Below are 23,275 nucleotides of genomic sequence, written 5' to 3'. Positions count from 1 at the left end.
AATTGGGTTATTTGCTTTATGTTTGTTGAGGTGCATGAGCTCTTTATATATTTTGGATATATCATTTACAAATATCAGATATGTCATTTGTGAATACATTCTCCCATACTGTAGGATGCCTTTTTGTTCTATTGATGGTGTCCTTTGCTGTACAGAAGCTTTTCAGCTTGATATAGTCCCACTTTTCTTTTTGTTTTTGTTTCCCTTGCCCGGGGAGATACGTTCATGAAGAAGTTGCTCGTGTTTATGTCCAAGAGATTTCTGCCTATGTTTTTTTCTAAGAGTTTTATGGTTTCATGACTTACATTCAGGTCTTTGATCCATTTTGAGTTTAATTTCATGTATGGGGTTAGACAATGATCCAGTTTCATTCTCTTACATGAAACTTTGCCAATACCAGCTGTTGAAGAGGCTGTCATTTCCCCACTGTATGTCCATGGCTCCTTTATCATATATTAATTGACCATATATGTTTGGGTTAATGTCTGGAGTCTCTATTCTGTTCCACTGGTCTGTGGGTCTGTTCTTGTGCCAGTACCAAATTGTCTTGATTACTGTGGCTTTGTAGTAGAGCTTGAAGTTGGGAAGCGAGGTCCCCCCTGCTTTATTCTTCTTTCTCAGGATTGCTTTGGCTATTCGGAGTTTTCTGTGGCTAGATATGAATTTTAGAACTCTGTGTTCCTGTTCGTTCAAGAATGCTATTGGTATTTTGATAGGGATTGCTTTGAATCTGTAGATTGCTTTAGGCAGGATGGCCATTTTGACAATATTAATTCTTCCTACCCAAGAGCATGGGATGAATTTCCATTTGTTAGTATCCTCTTTAATTTCTGTTAAGAATGTCTTGTAGTTTTCAGGGTATAGGTATTTCACTTCCTTGGTTAGGTTTATTCCTAGGTATTTTATTCTTTTTGATGCAATTGTGAATGGAATTGTTTTCCTGATTTCTCTTTCTGCTAGTTCATTAGTGTATAGGAAAGCAAAAGATTTCTGTGTATTAATGTTGTATCTTGCAACTTTGCTGAATTCAGATATTAGTTCTAGTAGTTTTGGAGGTCTATGATCCATTTTGAATTTACTTTTTATTCTTTAGTGTTTTTTATGTACAATATCATGTCATCTACAAATAGTAACAGTTTGACTTCTTCCCTACTAATCTGGATGCCTTTTATTTCTTTGTTTTGTCTGATTGCAGTGGCTAGGACGTCCAGTACTATGTTGAATAACAGTGGGGAGAGTGAGCATCCCTGTCTTGTTCCCAATCATACTTTCAGCTTCTTGCTATTAAGTATGATGTTGGCTGTGGGTTTGTCATATAAGGCCTTTATTATGTTAAGGTACTTGCCCTCTGTACCATTTTGTTGAAAATTTTTATCATGAATAGATGTTGAATTTTGTCTAATGCTTTTTCAGCATCTATGGAAATGATGATGTGGTTTTTGTCGTTCTTTTTGTTGATGTGGTGGATGATGTTGATAGATTTTCGAATGTTGTACCATCCTTGCATCCCTGGGATGAATCTCACTTGATCATGGTGTATGATCCTCTTGATGTATTTTTTAATTCGGTTTGCTAATATTTTGTTGAGTATTTTTGCATCTTTGTTCATCAGGGATATTGGTCTGTTATTTTCTTTTTTTGTGGGATTTTTGCCTAGTTTTGGTATTAGAGTGATGCTGGCTTCATAGAATGAGTTTGGAAATATTCCCTCCTCTTCTTTTTGGAAAACTTTAAGGAGAATGGGTATTATGTCTTCTCTAAATGTCTGATAAAATTCAGTGGTGAATCCATAGACCAGTGGTGAATCCATCTGGCCCAGAGGTTTTGTTCTTGGGTAGTTTTTTGATTACCAATTCAATTTTGTTCTTGTTGTTATTAATCTACAATTACATGAAGAACATTATGTTTACTAGGCTCCTTCCTTCACCAAGTACTCCCATACACACCCCATTACAGTCACTATCCATCAGCGTAGACTCACTACTCGTCTTCCCTGTGTTGCACAGCCCTCCCCATGACCCCACTACACGCTAATTATACATGCTAATCTTAATACCCCCTTTCTTTTTCCTCTCCCTTATCCCTCCCTTCCCACCCATCCTCCTCAGTCCCTTTCCTTTTGCTGTTAGTCCATTCTTGGGTTCTGTGTTTCTGCTGCTGTTTTGTTCCTTCAGTTTTTCTTTATTCTTATACTCCACATATGAGTGAAATAATTTGATACTTGTCTTTCTCCGCCTGGCTTATTTCACTGAGCATAATACCCTCTAGCTCCATCCATGTTGTTGCAAATGGTAGAATGTTTTCTTCTTATGGCTGAATAATATTCCATTGTATATATGTACCACATCTTCTTTATCCATTCATCTACTGATGGACATTTAGGTTGCTTCCGTTTCTTGGCTATTGTAAATATGCTGCGATAAACATAGGGGTGCATCTGTCTTTTTCAAACTGGGCTGCTGCATCCTTAGGGTAAATTCCTAGAAGTGGAATTCCTGGGTCAAATGGTATTTCTATTTTGAGCATTTTGAGGAACCTCCATACTGCTTTCCACAATGGTTGAACTAATTTACATTCCCACCAGCAGTGTAGGAGGGTTCCTCTTTCTCCACAATCTCGCAACATTTGTTGCTGTTTGTCTTTTGGATGGTAGCAATCCTTACTGGTGTGAGGTGATATCTCATTGCGGTTTTAATTTGCATTTCTCTGATGACTAGCAACGTGGAGCATCTTTTCATGTGTCTGTTGGCCATCTGAATTTCTTCTTTGGTGAACTGTCCAGCTCCGCTGCCCATTTTTTAATTGGATTATTTGCTTTTTGTTTGTTGAGGTGCATGAGCTCTTTATATATTTTGGATGTTAACCCTTTATCGGATCTGTCATTTACAAATATATTCTCCCATACTGTAGGGGACCTTTTTGTTCTATTGATGGTTTCCTTTGCTGTACAGAAGCTTTTCAGCTTGATATAGTCCCACTTGTTCATTTTTGCTTCTGTTTTCCTTGCCCAGGGAGATATTTTCATGAAGAAGTTGCTCATGTTTATGTCCAAGAGATTTTTGCCTATGTTTTTTCCTATGAGTTTTATGGTTTCATGACTTACATTCAGGTCTTTGATCCATTTCGAATTTACTTTTGTGTATGGGGTTAGACAGTGATCCAGTTTCATTCTCTTACATGTAGCTGTCCAGTTTTGGCAGCAGCATCTGTTGAAGAGACTGTTATTTCTCCATTGTATGTCCATGGCTCCTTTATCATATATTAATTGACCATATATGTTTGGGTTAATGTCTGGAGTCTCTATTCTGTTCCACTGGTCTGTGGATCTGTTCTTGTGTCAGTACCAAATTGTCTTGATTACTGTGGCTTTGTAGTAGAGCTTGAAGTTGGGGAGTGAGATCCCCCCTGCTTTATTCTTCCTTTTCAGGATTGCTTTGGCTATTCAGGGTCTTTGGTGTTTCCATATGAATTTTTGAACTATTTGTTCCAGTTCGTTGAAGAATGTTGTTGGTAATTTGATAGGGATTGCATCAAATCTGTATATTGCTTTAAGCAGGATGGCCATTTTGACAATATTAATTCTTCCTAGCCAAGAGCATGGGATGAGTTTCCATTTGTTAGTGTCCTCTTTAATTTCTCTTAAGAGTGTCTTAGAGTTTTTGGGGTATAGGTCTTTCACTTCCTTGGTTAGGTTTATTCCTATGTATTTTATTCTTTTTGATACAATTGTGAATGGAATTGTTTTCCTGATTTCTCTTTCTGTTAGTTCATTGTTAGTGTATAGGAAAGCCACAGATTTCCATGTGTTAATCCTGCAACTTTGCTGTATTCCGATATCAGTTCTAATAGTTTTGGAGTGGAGTCTTTAAGGTTTTTTATGTACAGTATCATGTCATCTGCAAATAGTGACAGCTTAACTTCTTTATTACCAATTTGGATTGGTTGTATTTCTTTGTCTAATTGCCGTGGCTAGGACCTCCAGTACTATGTTGAATAACAGTGGGAAGAGTGGGCATCCCTGTCTTGTTCCCAATTTCAGAGGAAAAGCTTTCAGCTTTTCACTGTTCAGTATGATGTTGGCTGTGGGCTTATCATGTATGGCCTTTATTATGTTGAGGTACTTGCCCTGTATACCCATTTTGCTGAGAGTTTTTATCATGAATGGATGTTAAATTTTGTTGAATGCTTTTTCAGCATCTATGGAGATGATCATCTGTTTTTTGTCCTTCTTTTTGTTTATGTGGTGGATGATGTTGGTGGATTTTTGAATGTTGTACCATCCTTGCATCCCTGGGATGAATCCCACTTGGTCCTCCTTTAATTCTGTTAGTATTTGTTTCACATAGGTTGGTACTCCTGTGTTGGATGCATAGATATTTATATTGGTTATATCCTCTTGTTGGACTGACTCCTTTATCATTACATTATGTTCTTTTTTATCTTGTTAGTTTCTTTCTTTTGAAGTCTATTTTGTCTGATACAAGTACTGCAACACCTGCTTTTTTCTCCCTGTTGTTTGCATGAAATATCTTTTTCCATCCCTTCACTTTTAGTCTGTGTATGTCTTTGGGTTTGAAGTGAGTCTCTTGTAAGCAGCATATAGATGGATGTTGCTTTTTCATCCCCTCTGTTACTCTATGTCTTTTGATTGGTGCATTCAGTCCATTTACATTTAGGGTGACTACCGATAGATATGTACTTACTGCCATTGCAGGCCTTGGATTCGTGGTTACCAAAGGTTCAAGCCATCCCTGGTTCTTGGCTCTACTAGTCCATGTATGTAAAGCAGATAGTCAGGGGCTCTGATGGTAAGCTGATTCAATATTTTATGTTCCCACTAGATTTGTAAGTTGAAATCCTAATGCCCAATGATGGTATTTGAAGAAGGGGCTTTTGGGAGGTAATTAGGGTTAGAGGAGGTCAAGAGAGAGGGGCCCTGGTCCAATGGAATTAGGGACCTTATAAAAAGAGACACCGGAGAGCTAGTTCACTCATGCTGCCCCTTTGGCCCTCTCTGCACAAAGAAATGGTCGCAGAAGCACTCACTGAGACAGCAGCCACCTACAAGCCAAGAGGAGGCCTCAGAATGAAACCTACCTCACCAACACCACAATTTTGGACTTTCAGTCTCTGAACCTGTGAGAAATAAATTTCTTTTTGTTTAAGTCATCTAGTCTATGGCATTTTATTTTGGCAAAACTGAGAACAAGACAGATGTTGTCTCAGTGAGACAGTTGTGAGATTTGAGGTCCTCAAAGGCACAGTAGGAACACACTAGAGGTATAGCAGAAAACACAGAGAAACAGACTATATGGATTCTTTCTAGTCCTTTGTTTGATTATTTTCTGAACTTGGATCTGGAGCAATTTACTTAATTTAACTTTAGCTAAATTTCCCCAAGTGTAAGATAGCAATATATCTATTTCATAGAGTTATTGTAATTATTTACTATAGATAGCATCTGTGAGCAAACATTGTAAGGTATAAGGCATCTTATATGTTACTAATTGGGAAACAGTACAACTGAAGTAAAGAAAGAAGCTAGGTCAAACTTTGCCCCTTGTGGCTGTGTGGTCCTGGGCAAATTTCTTGAAATCATTTCTTCCTCGTCTCTAAAAATAGGGATAACATCCAGGGCTTATAAATATTAAATGAAATGATATATTTAAAAATCTCTAGCATAGTGCTTGGAGTAGAGTAGAAGCTAATGCACATTACATCATAAAGATGGCCAGATGGGCAAATAGATGAAGAAAAATTAACGGGCACACTCTACAAAGGGCAGGAAATTTTTATCTGTATTTGCCTTTTAATGGAAAAGCCACTTGAGAAAGGAGAGTGCTGATATTATAAACATAACAACTTTGTATTAATTTTACAGATTATATGGTGTCCAATTAGAATCTATAGTGTCCATTACCGAGCACCGTGTACACAGCCCCAATACAGGCTCACAACTCAAAATGCTCCCAATTTAAAATCCAAGTACCTGCAAATTGTTCAAGAGAAATAAATTCTAACCAAGTGATAAGAAAGTCTATTTGGGGTTGGGGAGCTATAAAAGCACATGACTCAAGTTATTTATAATATTAGGGAGATTAAACATATGTAAAATGAATGAATAAGGAATATAAATGTATTTTAAAGTATAATAATTTAAGCTGTGTATTAAAAGACTGCAGGAATAAAACTATACCGAATTTAGCCAAAGAAAGCTTCTTGATAAATATGAGTGGGGGGGGAAGTGGTAAGAGATAGTGTGGCGGAAAGGAGGGAGGAAGATAAGGAAATGGTGGACAAAGGCAGAGGCAGAGAGGGATAGGGGCAAAGTAGAGGATCAACCGAAGCAGATTTAGAGTTCACATAAGTAAAAGTTTTCTAAGAATTAAAGAGCTTCCCATTACTAGAAATATTCAATCAGTGTTTGCCTGTTTCCTTATCTGTAAAATAAACAAAATAATGGTACCTACTTTATAACCTTGTGTGGATTAAAGGTGTTAATATTCATGCAGTGCTTGGAGTGTAGGCATGTAGTGTATGTTTAGTATTTGATAACAGTTTCATTGAGATATAAATCACATCATAAAGCTCATCCTGTCAAAGTGTTAAAATTCACTGGCTGGCAGTACACTCTAACCTGGGCAATCATTATCCCTATCTAATTCCAGAATATTCTCATCACCCCAAAAACAAACCCAATACCCATTAGCAGTAACTCCCCATTCCCCTGCCCACCAACCTCTGGGCAACACTGATGTACCTTCTGTCACTACAGGTCTGCCTATTTTAGACATTGCAAATGAATGGAATCCACATTATGTGACTTCTTTCACTTAGCATAGTATTTTCCAGCTACATCCATGTTGTTTTTTATTCTTTTTTATTCCATTATATTTTTATTCCATGATCATCCCAATAATATCCCACTGTATGACTATAACACATTTCATTTATTCATTCACAAACTGATGAACATTTGAGTTGTTTCTATCTTTTGGCAATTATGAACAATGTTCCTGTGAGTATTCATGTACAAATTTTTGAGTGAACATATATCTCCATTTCTTTTAGTTAAATACCTAGGAGTGCAACTGCTGGGTCATATGGTAACTGTTTAACCTTTTGAGGAACTGCCACTGTCTTCCAAAGTAGTGGCACCATTTTACTTTTCTAGCAGTAACATATGAGGGCTCTGACTTTTCCACATCTTTGGCAACACTTGTCATTATCTGCCTTCTTGGTTCTTCACTGGTCATACCAGAGAATGTGAACTGGTATCTCACTGTGCCTTTGATTTGCATTTCCCCGATGATTAATGTCATCTTTTCATGTGCTTTTTGGCTGTGTATCTTCTTTGAAAAAATGTTTATTCAGATCCTTTGCCCATTTTTAAATTGGGTTGTCTTTTTGTTATTGAGTTCTTAAAATATTCTCATATGTCTCTTATCAGTTCTTGGCAAATATTGTTGCCCATTATGTGGGCTGTCTTCACACTTTTTTGATAGTGTCTTTTGAAGCAAAAAAATTAACTCTGATAAAGTCCAATTTATTTTTTCTTGTTACTTGTGCTTTTGGTGTCATTTCTAAGAATTAACTGCCAAATCCCAAATCATGAAGATTTATCCATTTCCTCCTAAAAGTTTTATGGTTTTAGCTCTTACATTTGGGTCTGATCCATTCTGAATTTTTATATACAGTGTGAGGTAAAGGTTCAACTGCATACTTTTATATGTGGCTATTTAGTTGTCAAAGCATCATTTGTTAAAAGACTATTCTTTCCTCATTGAATGGGCTTGGCACCCTTGACAAAAGTTAGTTGACCACAAACACATGAGTTTATTCCTGGACTCTCAATACTATTCCATTATTTGTCTATATCTATATCTGTATGTACTTATCCTTGTGCCAGTACCCACACTGTCTTATTATTTCTTTGTAGTAGGTTCTGTAATGGGGAATTGTGAGTCTTCCTGGTTTGTTCTTAACAAGATTGTTTTGGTTATTCTGCATCCCTTTCAATTCCATATGAATCTTAGAATCGGCTTCTGAATTTCTACAGAAAGCTTCCCAGGGTTCTAAAAGGTATTGCATTGAATCTGTAGATCAAAGTAGAAGTACTGTCATCTTAGCAATAGTAAGCCGATCTGTGAACATGGATGTTTTCCCACTTATTTAGATCTTTAATTACTTTCAATGTTTTGTAGTTTTCTGCAAACCTGAGTTATTTCCCTGAGTCTGAATTGTTTCCTTAGTTGTTGCTCCAGGGCTTACTTAGCATATACATCTTAACTGAATCAGAGTCAGCTCCAGATTTATATTAGCTTAATTTCAGTGAGCTATAGAAATGTTAATTCTCTATTTTACTCCTTTCCCCTATTTTGTGGCATCGTTATGCATATTATATCTACTAATGTTAAAGCCAAAATACATTATTATAATTATTACCTTATATAATTTTGTCTTTTAAAAATACTGAGGAGAAAGGAAAGCAGGTACGAAACTTAAAGCTTTTGTTATATTAGCTTTTTTATTTATCACTCCTGGTTCTCTTGATTTGTTCTTGAGGATTTGAGTTACTATCTGGAGTCACTTCCTTAGAATACAGCTTTGCTCTTATCCACCTTTGTGCTTATTTTTGGCATATTACAGCTCTGTGTGTCACTGGTTCAATAACACATATACATATTGTTTTATATAAATGCTTTAAAATCAGTTAGGTGAATAAATATTCATTTTTATTGTCCTTTACAATAATTATTATGTAATTACCAGTCCACTTTGTTTCTTCCTGTCGATTTAAATTGCTATTTGGGGCCACTTGCTTTCAGTTTGAAGAAATTTTAGTATTTTTTTGTAATGAGGGTCTAGAATAAATTTAGTCAGTTTTGCATTTATCTAGAATTATCTTTATATCCCCTTCATTGTTAAAAGATAGCACTGCTGGATATAGGATTGTTGGGTGAAGTTTTCTGCTTTGTGCCCTTTGAATATGTTATCCCATTGCTTCTAACCTCAACTTTTGATGAGATACCGGCTATCTATCTTTTTGAGGTTCTTTTGTAAGTGATGAGTTATTTTTCTTTGGCTGCTTCCAAGATTTTCTCTTTGTCTTTCTTTGGCTTTCAGCATTTTTACTATGTATCTGTTTGTGGATCTCTGAATTTATTGTAGCCAGGTATTACTGAGTTTCTAGGATGTGGAGTGTAGATTGTTTTCCAAAAAATTTGGTAAGTTTTTCACCATCATTTCTTCAAATATTTTTTATTCTTTCTTTCCTCTCTTTTTGGAACTCCTATTATACATCTGTTGGTACATTAATGTCCTGTATTTCTCTGAGGCTTTCTTCACTTTCCTTGATTTTTTTTCCTGTTCTTTACCTTGTATATTCTCTATTGACCTCTCTTTAAGTTAGTTATTCTTTCTTCTGCTAGTTCAGACCTAATGTTAAGCCCCTGTAGTGAATTTTTATTTCAGTTATTGTACTTTGCTGTATTTTCAACTCCAAAATTTCGATTTGGTTCTTCTTTTTAAGAATTTCTAACTTTATATCGACATTCCTCATTTGATGCAACATTGTCATTAAACTTTGCATACTTCTTTTACCACAGTTACCTTTAGTTCTCTGAATATATTTATAATAACTACTTCGAAGTCTTTGTCTGTTAAACCCAACATTGGGTCATTCTTACAGGAAGTTTCTGTTGCCTTCTTTTTTCCAAGTGTATAGGTCATTTGTTCCTGTTTCCTTGCATGTCTTAAAAGTTGGGGGAAACTTGAATTTTTAGGTAGTATATAGTAGTAACACTGGGTACTGCCCCTACCCTCCAAGACTTGCTACTGTTATTTGCTTATTTGCTCAGTGACTGGATGAATTATTTAAATTAATTATATTCTCCCCCTCCCTGTAGATATCGCTCCTCAGGGACTAGATGCCACAGTCATCATGGTATAACAGTGGCTTTGGCGGGCCCCTTTTTGACTTTCTTTTTCTCTGACCATACCCAGCTGCTAAGCTCCAATAACTGCTAGCTGATTATCTATTGTCTTCAACAATGTCCTGGGCATAAACTGCTCCACAAACTGAACCAATTAATTAGGGCTCCTCTAAAAGGATAGTTCCTGAGGTCAGTATTTAGGGTTTGTTCTAAGGACAGGAGGGCTCCTACCAGCTCTTTCCCCTTTTCTCTCTAGTAAACCAGCCAGCCTTCTGGTTAGCCTGCATCTCCAATCAATCTGTTAATCTTCTAATTAACTGTCACTACAACCTGCACCCTCAGGCATGAACTTTACACTCTTACAAATGAAGTCATTTCCTTTGGGGAGAGATTCAGAGCTATCTGTTACAGGGTCTGCTTGTTCCTCCTGGTAAAATTTCTGGGGCCTGGTTCTAAGACTGGGGGCAGAGACAATGGCATGCTTCTTTTTGTGTGACACCTCGTTAAAGCTCAAATGAAAGGGATGGGGGAACAACTGGCCCCAGATCTCCTCAGCTTGCCTCTCCCAGGGTAAAACTTGTCTCCTATCTGCCATGGTAAGGGCACCTGGGTCCCACTACTCTCAACAGTGCCATAGCCAAGGCACAGCCTCTATCCTATGAGTTGGGGCTGTTTGAAAGGAGGGAGACCCCACCTCTCAGCTGTGCTCACCCAGAATTTAGTCTCAGCAACAGGCAGTTGGGGCAGGATGGGAAATGCTCACCATAACCCTACTGGGAAGATAGCCTTCTGAGAGATGAGGGAAGAGGGAGTTTGGTGTTCCTGGCTGCAGCAGTTTAGGGGACAGTTTCCACCTTGCTCAGCTGAGGTGGGTGGGGTGTGGGAGAGGTCTCATTTCAGATACCACAGGCTCACTTTTCTTACTGAGTTTTAGATTTTCTTGAATAAGTAAAATGAGTTTTGGATTTTCTCTGTCGACTACTTGCTCTTAGGACTGTTTTTAGAGACTTTAAATGGTTGTTTTTCAAAAAGAACTTCACCAATTTCACTAGACAGCCAGCCCAGTGAGCCTTTACACTATCATGGCTCAAAGTAGAACTTCTTGATGAGTTTTTTGTGTGAGAAAATAGATCTGAAACTCTAAAAGCAGAAATCAGGGAAAATATTCTTATCATTCCCAGGGAAAAATTCTAAGAAGTGATCCAAAGATCATGTATGGGTTGCCCCACCAGCTTACTAAGTCAGAAGAGCTGTTTTTTCCTCCCTACATTTGTTTCTTCAATCCCTTAGCAAAACACCTAAAATAAAAAGTGGAGTTCGAAATGAAGTTTAAGTTGTTTTATTTTGAACTACTTTGAGGTATTCATCCTGGCCTATGATACAATTTAGCACTGCTAATCAAGTTTTATGCCAGATCCCAGCTGGATAGGAACTTCACAAAGTAAAAGATTTAAGATGTTTTTGGTAGTGTGTGTGTGTGTGTGTGTGTGTGTGTGTGTGTGTGTGTGTGTGTGTGTGCATGTGTGTGTGCGCGTGCGTGTGTGTGTGTGTGTGTGATTTAAAGAAATCAAGATGTGGAAAATGATTGTCTTTAAAGTTACTGGTTTCTTACTGGTTTCTTAATGAGAACTGTCCTTGCATCATGTATCAAAATATTTCCTAAGATGAAGACAGCAATAAAATGAGTCAAATTTGCATGGCATACAAAACTTACTTTGTTTTAGTGAAAACTGGAGTAAAAAATTTGGTAAAAAATTAACAATTTCAAATGAAAAAGTAAGTGTAATGGGCCTTCAGAACAAGCATTCATGCCTCAAACTATTCCTAAGCATGGATTCACATTATACGACTGATGGTTCTATCTTGGCACATTTTCTCTGGGGGTATCTAATATGGAAATTTACCCATTCATTTTCTAGAGTACACAATGGCAATCCTCAGCATGCATCTGTAGCTGAGGAAGTGCCAAACCAAACATCACAGGCAAATAGCCAACTTAGGAACCAAGGTCTAACATAGGACCTGGCACACAGGAATTACTGAAAAAATATTTGTGGACTACAGAGATCTCTACTAATATGCCAAGTACATCCAGTCTCAGTTGTAAAAGGTAAAAAAGTAAAAAGAAGAAATATTTCAAATGATAGAATGGACTTTTGTGTTGATACAAATTTATTTCACTCCATAAACTGGCTCTACAGGTAATACTATCTCTAAACCTAATACCACTTTTTACACTCCCCTAAAAAGGAATATGTAAGATAATCAAGGCTCAGTTTTAGAGAAAATAAAGATTTTTTTAAAAGTATTGGTCTTAGCTTATGATTTCAATCACATGATTATAAAAGAGTATTTTATCATATTCTAACATCATTGTAATCTACTATAATAGGAAAGTTTAAAATATAGAACAGGGAAAAAATAATATCATCCACAGTAATAATATTCCGATAGCCACCATATAGTGAATTTCCCTGTATAGTTTTTATTACTTTTACATGGTTGTGACCATACTGTATGAGTACCTTTGTATTCTGCTTTTTCAGTAGGACATTATGAGATATGCTTCAGACTCTTCTATGCAGTTAATAGAATATCATGTTCAAAATAAAAAAATATGTACAAGTCATAAGAATTCTGGCCTCCACTCAATCTCCTAGTTCCCTTCATTTACTTAACAGGAGTTTACTATAGATGCCTGTTTTGTGCACATGCAGTGCTGGGACTAAAAATACAAAGAGAGCCAAGAGTTCATGTCTGCAAAGGGTTCTCAACTCAGAAATTACCCTGTTCCTCAGGAATAGAGGCTTACCTATGTGAGTTTGAAGGTAATGAAATAAAGTCTTGAATTTTGGCTATTTTTAACTTCATTCTTTCTAGGAAAATTACTTAGATAGTAATTTTATCTCAGACAACAAATGAAGTTTTCCCAGTTTGATATGGTTGCATTCTTATCATTGAGGTGTAAGAGTTACAATTTCTTTTACTCATTTTACGATATATTTTCCAACATGTATTACAATTAGTACTCTTTATTGGTCTTCAGAACAGTTGTGATTTAGGAGCTAATATAGGAGCTTTCATGTCCTCAAGATGTAAATTTTCAGATTATTCATCATACCTCCCCCCCCATCCTACACATTTGCATGATATATTTGTTTATTTGCTGGTATATAATCACAGCCTACCAATTTAGGTAGAGGATGTAAAGCATATGCTTCAATAAGCACAGGTGCCTATGTCCAAATACACAGTGATCCATATGCACCTGGAACTATTTGCTTTGTATGGACAAATACAGTACGTGTATTTGGCTTCACCTCTGGAAAAATTTAAGCACTCCCAGTTGGTAATTTCCTTTACTATCTTCCAATTCAAGTCTTATAACCTAAATGGTGTCTCAAGGTATGAAACAAGACATAAAACAAGGTCCTGAGTCATAATTCCGAATCTTCTGAAATATACCTCGAGTGGTAATGAGTGGGAGCTATGAAGCAGAGCAGTGGAAAAGCTGTACATAATAGTTGGAAAATTTGTTCTCTATTTGAGGCTCCATCACTTACTAGTGATGTGAGTGTTAGCAAGCTGCCACTAATGTGAGCCTCAGTTTTATTATCTATAAAACAGGGATGGTAATATTCTGGCCGTACTTAAAGTATTACTGCATCACTGTTGCAAAGAAAACCTTAAAAATGCAAAACACTAAGTGTTAGGAACTAGGTCTAACGATCATTAATTTACAATCATATCCTAGAAAGCTCAGTATAATCAAGTTTTACATTTTGAAAGGCTTTACTTCCTTACATTTACTTCAAAGCTGTATGTAGGTTTTAAGTAAGAAAGATATGTTTTTCAGAGAGAGCACCTGTAGTGTATCGAAAGGGGTGCTACTATTGCCAGAAGCCGCTGACAGAAGACTCCACAGATATGCTTAGGAAGGAGAAAAAGAGAAGTTGGGCAGCAAAACAAATTGAATGGTAATCTGAGTTCCTCTTATTTTACGACTGGGTTTAATATTGAGACATGCTTACTATTCTGTCTCTCTACACTGAGAACTTAAAAAGCTCTCAGGATGTAGATCCTTCAGAGCAGTTTCAATGGTTTTAACTTTAAGGTCTTATTAGGGCTTTAGGTATGAAAGAGTCACTAAGGTTTTAACCCCTGGAGATTAAATGGTTTTGTTTGTCAATGTTTTTCCATTAATGAAGATTACCTAGCTAGGTCCCTATTGACATTTGTTTTTATTCAGACCTTCCAGCAAACAGAAATCTACACACTATCATTGAAAATAACACTAGTACAGCAATAACTGTCTCCAAAGATCTGAAAGACAATACTGTCAAAATGTTAGGTTGCTACTGTCCTACAGGAAATACACATGCTTTATTAATAACTGTGGAAAAAACTTTCTCTGCAACTGAAACTTAGATGGAGTTGGAGAATCTGTGTTAATGTACTTATTTTGACCAGTAAAAGCACTACAAAAGATTCCAGTGTTACATTCCCGAGGCACCATGACTCTATGGATGTAGTATGTAGTATGCATTCTCTCAACAAAAAATGGCAGTTGCCTTCCTCACCTATCATGAGTATCTAAGAATATATATTCTTTTTAATGCCTTGCTTTCTTTTCACTTAACTCTCTCTCCTGTTAGTACATAATGGTCTGTCTCTCTCCTTCCCCATTCCCTCTCTTTTTACTACTCTTAGTATCCCATTATGTAGATGTACCTTAATTTCTTCAAATACTCCCTAACTGCTGGACACGTGGTTGTTTCCAATCTTTTGCTACTTTGTACAATGCTTCAATGAATAATTTTGTTTACTTGGGTTTAATCAATCCACAGAGTAGGTTTCTAAAAGTGACATTTCTTGGTCAAAATACAAAATGCATCTGTAATTTCAGTAGATACTGCCAGTTTCTGTTTTACAGGGATTGTGCCATTTTGCATTCCCACCAAATAAACATGTGAGTTCCTAAAGACCATTTACAAAAATACATATGCCTGGATCCCACCCTGCCAAATTCTGACTTAGAGGTGAGGGGTTGGGCCTGAGGAGGCCTATTTTGAAAAAGCTCCCCAAACAACACCGTCTTGGGTGAGAACCCGTGTTCTAAAAGGTATTCTATTATTTGCACTGTTCATATCCAAAAGAAAATCAGTTAAATCTTTAACCTCCAAAGTTTATACTTCAGGTCATTTATTCAATAAATACTTTTTGAGTGCCCATTATGTGCTGGGCACTCTAGATGTCGAGGATAAAGATGAAAAACACTGTCATCAGGGAGATTGCAGGGTCTGTAAGTGAGAGACATAGACATATAATAAAGAGATAACGTATAAGCATAGTGTTCGAGATTTACATAGAATTTTATGGGAATAATGAAGAGGGTTACTTCACCCTAGCAGTCATGCCAGGGGATGCTTCCTGAAGGAATGCTCCTGGAACTGAGCAGGAATTACCCAGGTGGAAAGGAGAAGAGGGAAACAAGAGAGGGCATTCTAGGTAGAAAACAACATATACAAAGGTAGAAAGAAACAGAGGGATGTGTGTGTGTATGTAACTGGAAACATTCACACTGCTAGAGTGTAAAATGTAAGAAAGAGAGTAAGCAATAGCCTGCAAAAGTAGGCAGAGATCAGATCACTGCCCACCTACAATGATATGCTAAGAAACTTAAACTTTACTGTACAGGCAAAGAAAGTCACTCAAGAGTTCTAGGGCTGAGAGGGACATGATCAGATTGTTGTTTCGGGACAATGGACTGAAAGGGCACACAAGTGGAAAAAGAAAGAACAGTTAGGAAACTGGTGTAGTGACCCAGATGAAGGCTTGAATTAGGGCAGGGGTTAAGGAGAGAATGGACTGAAGAAACCTTAAGAGGTAAAATGGGCAGTATGTAGACATTAGATGTGGGGATGGAGGTGAATACAGGATGGTTTCAAGGTATTACCAAACCACTACCAGAAAAATACTCAGGTAGAATTAGTGAGTTTCTCCTTTGGCATCATGCTCTAATCAACAAAGTAAAGCAACAGTGGGCAACCCCAAAAGGTAAACATGGTCATATCTCTGATGCACCCTTTCTTATAATAGCTCCTCTACTAATGAGACTCTTGACTTCATTTACCTCTTTACCTGTAAAATCAGTTATGAAGACAATTCTGATAACATAGGTAACGGCCGGTACAGGGAACTATATGTGGTTGAGGGGCAGCAGCATGAGCAGCTGCTTCCCTGAAGCTTAACCCAAAGCCAAGCTTTACGATGTTAGCAATGAATTTCAGGCAGCTGCAGTCCCGCCACCAACTGAAGTGACTCTCTGGAGATGATAAGATATGAGGATAGTGTCCACTGTAACCCTTCCTATTCCTCTGATTTATGAAGTGTTAATGGGCCTGGGGGATGGAGCAAGAAGGAGCTGTGTGTAATCCAAACTAAACCTGGCAGTTGTCTTTCTTCTTAGAGTTCCTAAAAAACAAACTGAATAGAAACCAAAAACTAAACTACCATCAGATGAAAACAAGTCTGCTGTTTAGAAAGTCCATGGATGAAACACACAAACACACACAGTGACACCAGGCTTACCTTTCTCTTATCTTCATCTGTTGATTCAAATTTGAAAGTAGCCCTATGCTGAGGGGGAAAAAAAGGGAAACAATGTCATTTTAAATACACAGATTTTAAATTTTGGCTATGTCTAAAAACATAATGCCTCTGTAAAAATGTTGCCTTCCCATATTGTATCTTAGTATTCTTCTTAAAGAGTAATAGGCATGTAAGCAAACAATTATAAAGCAGTGTGAAAAGACTACAGCAGAAATATATACAAAGGAGCAAGACTACCAAGCCACTAACTGCCTGGAGAAATAAGGAATGCTTTGCATGGAGTACGAAACATCCGAGCAGGACCTTGTGGGATGAATAGGAGTTTGCAAGGAGGCAAATGGAAAACATTCTCAGGACAGAAACAAAGGCTCAGATTTGTGAAATGGATGATACTATATATTCGTGAAATAAGTGGCTCTGTCAGAATGAAAGAGGACACACGTTCAGGGATGGGGAGTGGAGAACCATGAGAATGGAAAAGCACATTGGACAGAGATTTGGAAGGGTCTTCCAATGTTGCTGAGGAGTTTTACTTTCTTTCTCACATGCAATAAGAAATTATCAAATAATTACAAATAGGTTAGAGATTTGAGAGCTTGGTATTTCAGCAAAGTAATTCTGTAAGTATGAGGGTTTAAATCATGGCTCCACTGCTTACTAGTTGAGGAAGTAGAAACTGTAACTCAATTTCTCATGTGAAAAGAGGGGGTACTAATTCAAAGAGCCACTATAAGGGTTAAAAGAGCTAAGGCATATAACACACCATCTCAGTGCCTGGCACATTTAAAAGACTCAGTAAATATTAGTGTCATAATGATAATGATGCCAATGATATTGAGGAAAGAGTGTGTCGTGATTCTTCTGAAATGGTTGGCAACAACATATTTTCCACTCTGTAGCAGAAATAAAGGATGAAGTAAGTTGACGTGCCCACTGTCACAGGAAGAGTGATGACACCCAAAAAACAGAGCACAGAATTCCTCATTTTCCTCTCAAGTTTTATTCAGGAGAACGGAGCACTCTTATGAATCTTAAGCTTTCCTTTAAAAAAAAATCTCCGCTGTACATCTCAGCCTTTCCTTTGAATTTCTCTCATTGGCCACACTGACAAACATGGACTGGCAACCCACCAGGAGTTATGTACACTAAGTCCGTACTAAAGATAACATCATTACAGGTGGTTCTGCACTGTCAGCTTTGTAGAAGAAGCAATTTTGAAATTAAATGAGATGGAGAAATGCTGACAGAGAAGCACATCTGAATGTAAGAAATGGTCAGAGGAAAGACTTAGAGGTCAGTGAAAAGGGTCAGCTGAGGAAACCCTGAGAGAGACTGCCTCACATGTGGTTACAAAACAATTAAAATGGATGGCAGCGGGTGGTAAGGGTTTGGATTTTAAAATTTCTACCTGAGGTGGCAAATAGGTGACAGGCAACCAGAGGACTACTCTGAGGGAGGTGTGAACAACAGAGCATTCTGGAAGAATATTTTGGGCACTGACTTACAGGCCAGATCAAAGGAGAGCAAGACTGAGGACATACAGACTCTGAGAAATGGGCATCAACAATCCAGGTGCAGTACTGTAGCAGCAATGTAAGTTGACACAAACTTTAAAGGGGGAAGTGATTTGTTAACACGTATTAGAAACCATAAAAATATTTATAACCTTTGACCCAGGACTTCTACTCCTAGAAATTTATCCTATGAAATCATCCAGAAGGAAAGAAAAATTATGTATGTAAGCATATTCACTCCAGTGCTATCTAATATCATGGAAGAAACAGACAACCTGAATATTCGACAACTGTGAAATAAGCTGCTGTCACATACCTGACAGAGCGGTATGTGGCAATGTAGAAGATAGCTAAGAGCTCTGTAACAACACAGAAAATCACTTATGATGGCATCAAGTGGAAATACAGTAGACCATCAAATTATGTCTACAATGACAGGATCTACACAAATATATGGATGCATTCAAACAAAGGCTTGAGTGTTAAAATGAAAAAATAAAAGCAACTGTTCAGAAGTGGTAGAATTTCTGTTGATTTCTTTGGTAAAACTCATTGCTGGTACAATTATTTTTTATATTAAAATGGGAATTTTAAAAATGAAAGATGAATGAATGAATGAACAAGGAAAGAAAAAAAGGAAGAAGGAGCAAGCTGTCAATCTGAAGGCTATATCTTTGGAATTTATAGACCTGAGGTTTAGTAAAAACTAATATTAGATAAAAGATAAAAAGTGAGGAGAGAGTAAAGACGGCGGCGTGAGAAGTGAGACAGACAACTCCTCCAAAACCACATGTAATATGAAAATACAGTTCATACAACTAATCCTAAAGGAGCAACAGGAGAGAAGGGTGCGCCAGACTGCATTCACTTGGAGAAAAGAGCAGACCTCAGGACAGAGGAGTGTATATCCATGATACCTTAATAAATAAAAAATTAAAAAAAAAAAGATAAAGCAGCAGCAGATATCAGGCTAAGGTTGTAAACTGAAGCTTAGTAAAGGTCCAATATGAATAAAAATAAATAATTGTACTAAGAAATCAAGAAAACTTATTTTTTGCCACTATATGTGAAATAGTAGTTCCATAAATTATCAGGAATAAATGTACTTGCCAATATAATGGTTCTCTAGAACTTTTTTTGGCATTTATAAGGGAAAAGTAAAAGAAATCTTTTGGGAAGACCCTCATTAAGTTACAAAAGTATCTTTTAAATAGTTACTACATAGAATTAATCTTCAAGGTGATAATTTAGTACCAAGGACTAATTTTTCTGTTGTTCTTAAATGCAAGGTTGATCCTGTCTAATATTAAACCACAGTTAAAAAAAAAAATAAAGAAAAAAAACTTTCAAAAGCCCTATCAGGAGGGCTTAATTGAATTAGAAAATACACTAGTACGTGAGGTACCACAAATTTAATTTTGAATGTGCCAATCTATTCAGAAGTTTAGCCCTCCAAGATTGCTTGGATCCAAAGATGTTAAGGTGGACTTTTTTTAATCTAAATTAGATCGGACCTGACCTATTTAGTGCCTCTAACCCTTATTCTTTCCCCTTGCTAAGGCTGAAAGGGAGCAGAAGGGGAACTAACACTTCTGGCTTATAAATGCCTTTCTAGAACTCTAACCAACAGGCAACTACCTCACCTTATTTATAGATGATTTCCTGACAAATAGGAGCAAAAAGTCAAATGTAAAATAAAGAGTAAAACCACCGTTCAATTTAGATACCAAGTAAGCTAGAACAGCTACGTGACACAGCAGACTCGTGAGGACTCCCCAAGAACAGGCCCTGAGAGCTCAGCCTCAGGAGTCACACGGCGCTGTCTGAAGTCTGCTTACTGAAAGTGTGACCCTAGTCAAGTTACTCATGATTACTACTTGTCAGAGTTTCCTTATTTTTATATACAGCACCTTACACATAGCAGGTGTTCAATAAGTGGCTACTATTGTTATTGCATGGCCTAGGATATGGATCTGGCCAAATACTGAACTATTGGAGAACTAGGAGTTACTTCATGGGTTTCCAAAGATACACTCAGACAGTACCAATACAAGGTAACTAACCTAATGGGGTGGGGTGAGCGTGCATGTGTGTGTGTGTGTGTGGGTGTGTGTGTGTGTGTTCTGTTTTAGACAACACAAATAGAGATTACTTCGAGAAATGCCAGTAGCTGAGATTATATAATCCAAGCTAGAAATAAGAACAAGGTGTAACAGGAACATCCCACTAAACAAGCTCCTCTGCAAAAATCTGTGGAATGAACTGAGAGTAAGAACTCAACTCAAAATTGAAGCATGAAGTCCTCTTACATGGTCCAGGACATATATACTCTATTTGAATGTGGCACTGTATTTATGTAACTGTGATGATTAGGTTCTTATCAATCAGGTTCTTCTAGCACATAAATGAAGTGTGGTTCATTTACTATCAGTGTGGTTTTCCTCTCCTATGAGGACTACCCTTGGAGACCTACCTGCCTGTATCTTAAATAACTTTTAACCTCTCATCTGGCCATAAATTTGCCATACTTCCAAAATGGAATCCTGCTGGAGTTTTCTATGGGGTAATCATATGCCCAGGTGGCCTCTATGGTCACCAAGCCATCTCTCTGGTTATAATCATAGTTGATGACTCTAGACCTCGGTTTCTTCACTTAACTGAGAGAGTTGAACCCAGTTATATTTGGGGTTCCTCTAAGTCTAAATATCCTGTGATTCAGGAACTAAGATACCACTGTGCAACTCGGGGCCCTTGATCACTGTTAACTTATTGATACTCATAGTGATGACAACAAATTTTTCTACTAAATCTGTTCTCAGAGCAGACTCTGAAGGAGAAGAAGGAGCTCAGACAGCTTACACTACAACAGTACATACTTCCCGTAATTAATAGCTCATTCCATTACTGGAATGGAGGTGATTAGGGTCCGACAGTAGCCACAGTAGTGTACTTGTCCTGAAAAACTTTTCTCTTCTATGTGCAGAAAACCAGAACAGACAGAGGAAACACATGAGAGGCAGACGTTACGGCCTTGCAAAAAGAGCTCTGGATATGGAATGTGAAGACTAGCTATATCCCCTTGAGCCTGCAGGTAGTCACTTCACTGAACCTCAATTTCCTACCACCCCCAAAAAGAAAGAAACTTCCATTTCCTTCATAGGTTTTAATATAAACTTACAAGTTTATATTAAGGGATTATATGTGACAAATGTGAAAGTGCTTAGGATAACACACAGTACACAGTAGGCACCCAATAAATGTTAACAGCCGTATTGAGAGGAGTGAATAACCACCACCATTCTTCTTTTCCTTTTTTTAAAAAAAAGTATTTTCCTATGCTGAGTGAATTTGTATCATGCCCTTGAGAAACAGACAAGTTTCCTTTTTTCTGGGATAGATAGATCTTCCCTCTCCAAGACAACAAAGGTCAATGAATGAAGCAAGAAGGTTTGGGCATCAGTGTTTCTGTAACACAGTAAAAATTAGATGCTACCTGCAGCCAAACAGCTAACTGTTGCTCTAAACTTGGTACAAGGCATTTTGCTACCCATCAGAAAGTGCAAGGGCTAAGGAAAAACAAAGAAGGGCATATCTTCCCAAGTTTACTGGGCCACGTCAACTCAGTGCTACACGTTTAATTCCTGCCTTTTTTCTGTTCAAAACTAATAGTTATGGATTCTTCCTCAGGGCCAGGCGCTGTTTTACACATGTAACTCATTTAATCCTGATAACAAACCTATGATGAACCTACTGTTGTTATCCCTTCGGACAGATGCGTAAGCTGAGCACAGCAAAATTAAGTGACCTGTCCTAGGCCACATGGCTGGTAAGTGAGGATCAGGGCCCAGGCAGTCTGGCTCTGGAGCCTGTGATCTGGCCACAGCACCTCTTGAGTACGTGGATCATCAGAACTCTAACTCACTGAGCGAACGCCTTCTAGGTGCACTGTGCTCAGGTCTGCATATTGTTTACTCATGTATACTTCACTGTATACTGAGTGTTTACACTTCAGTTAATACAAGCCTAATAATAACTTAGGTGGTATTATCCCTATTTTACAGATAAGAAAACTGAGACTTAGGCTTAAAATAACCTATCAATAGTTGTGAAACTAATAAATGGCAGATAAGAGCCAAGGTTCATCTGACTCCAAATTCTACCTTCTTTCCACTCTACTTGACTGTCTCCTTTCGAAGTCTGGCTATATTAGACAGCATAAAGAATCTCTTGCCACAAACAATGAACCAATCATTCTCTCTACATCATTTATTTCCCTTCTTGGTTAGATTTCTCAATGCCCCATAAACCTTTTATTCTAAACTTATTTTCTCAAATCTATTTTTCCAGATAAAGAAAACGAAACACACGGTGTTCAGTTGCTTTTTCAGCGTTTCAGCCTCCATATCCAATAGAGCCGGGCAATTTAATTCCACCTTCCCATTCTTACTGCTGGACCTCCGCTGTCACACTTTCCCTATCTGCCTACAAAGTCTCTCACCTCAAGGGGCAAAGCCCCACTGCCAATATGAAACTCAGTTACGTTATTTACACTCTGGCCATACTATAATCAGCATTAAACCTGGGGGCTCTTTTCTGAAGGAGCTGGATGATGCAGTTTGCATCAAGTCAGAGCATTCTTAGGCTTGGCCAAAAAATACTTCAAGAATACCAATTTAAATAATACACATCGGTTATTACAACTTCAAAAACATTTCCAACGTGAAAGGAGAGTTGGAGATGTCCAGAACTTAAGCTCTGACAGCACTTGGCCAGGAGTGGTAAGTGGAAATCAACCTAAAGGGAGATCAAGGAGAGGAAGAGATAGATGGGAGGAAGCAAATCTTGAGTTCTAATTAGTTTAGCCATGAAGGGAAGGAGAAATATTGAAAGAGGTAATGAGGTCCAGCTGAAGGTTTTTCCTCCTCCCTTTCCTAGAGAAGAAAGTTCCTATTTATTGCTGGATATCTGACATTTAGTCAGATTAGGCTAAAGCCTAATCAAGCTGATTTAACATAATGGCCAAGTTTGCTGTTGTATTTTTTCCTTTTGAAAATGTTTGTAGATGCCTCAAATCTTTCTTTGGAAAGCAGTTATAAATCATGTTAAATGACTGTAATCCCCACAATATGTACACCTATGCATTAAATGCATTTCTTCTAAATTAGGCAGAAACACAACAGTAAAGCATAGCAAGAAGTGAAGGAGTGAAGATAT

The 23,275-nt window shown here is 37.5% G+C and overlaps 1 protein-coding gene across 7 annotated transcripts in view; it reads right to left on the bottom strand.

Moving 5' to 3' along the window:
• RIC8B (RIC8 guanine nucleotide exchange factor B) overlaps nucleotides 1–23,275 on the bottom strand; it is a 95,799-nt gene that overhangs the window by 70,690 nt on the left and 1,834 nt on the right. For all 7 annotated transcript variants that reach the window (XR_012121563.1, XR_005058205.2, XR_005058206.2 and 4 more), the window contains exon 2: nucleotides 16,527–16,574. Coding sequence is in view for 4 of the 7 variants with exons in the window: in XM_073213789.1 (XP_073069890.1) it covers nucleotides 16,527–16,574 (48 nt within the window). In the remaining 3 variants the exon portion in view is untranslated. The remainder of the gene's footprint in view (nucleotides 1–16,526; nucleotides 16,575–23,275) is intronic.

Source organism: Manis javanica, chromosome 10, assembly GCF_040802235.1.
Source record: "Manis javanica isolate MJ-LG chromosome 10, MJ_LKY, whole genome shotgun sequence".
Classification (NCBI taxonomy): domain Eukaryota; kingdom Metazoa; phylum Chordata; class Mammalia; order Pholidota; family Manidae; genus Manis; species Manis javanica.
This window is presented reverse-complemented; position numbering and strand designations above follow the sequence as displayed.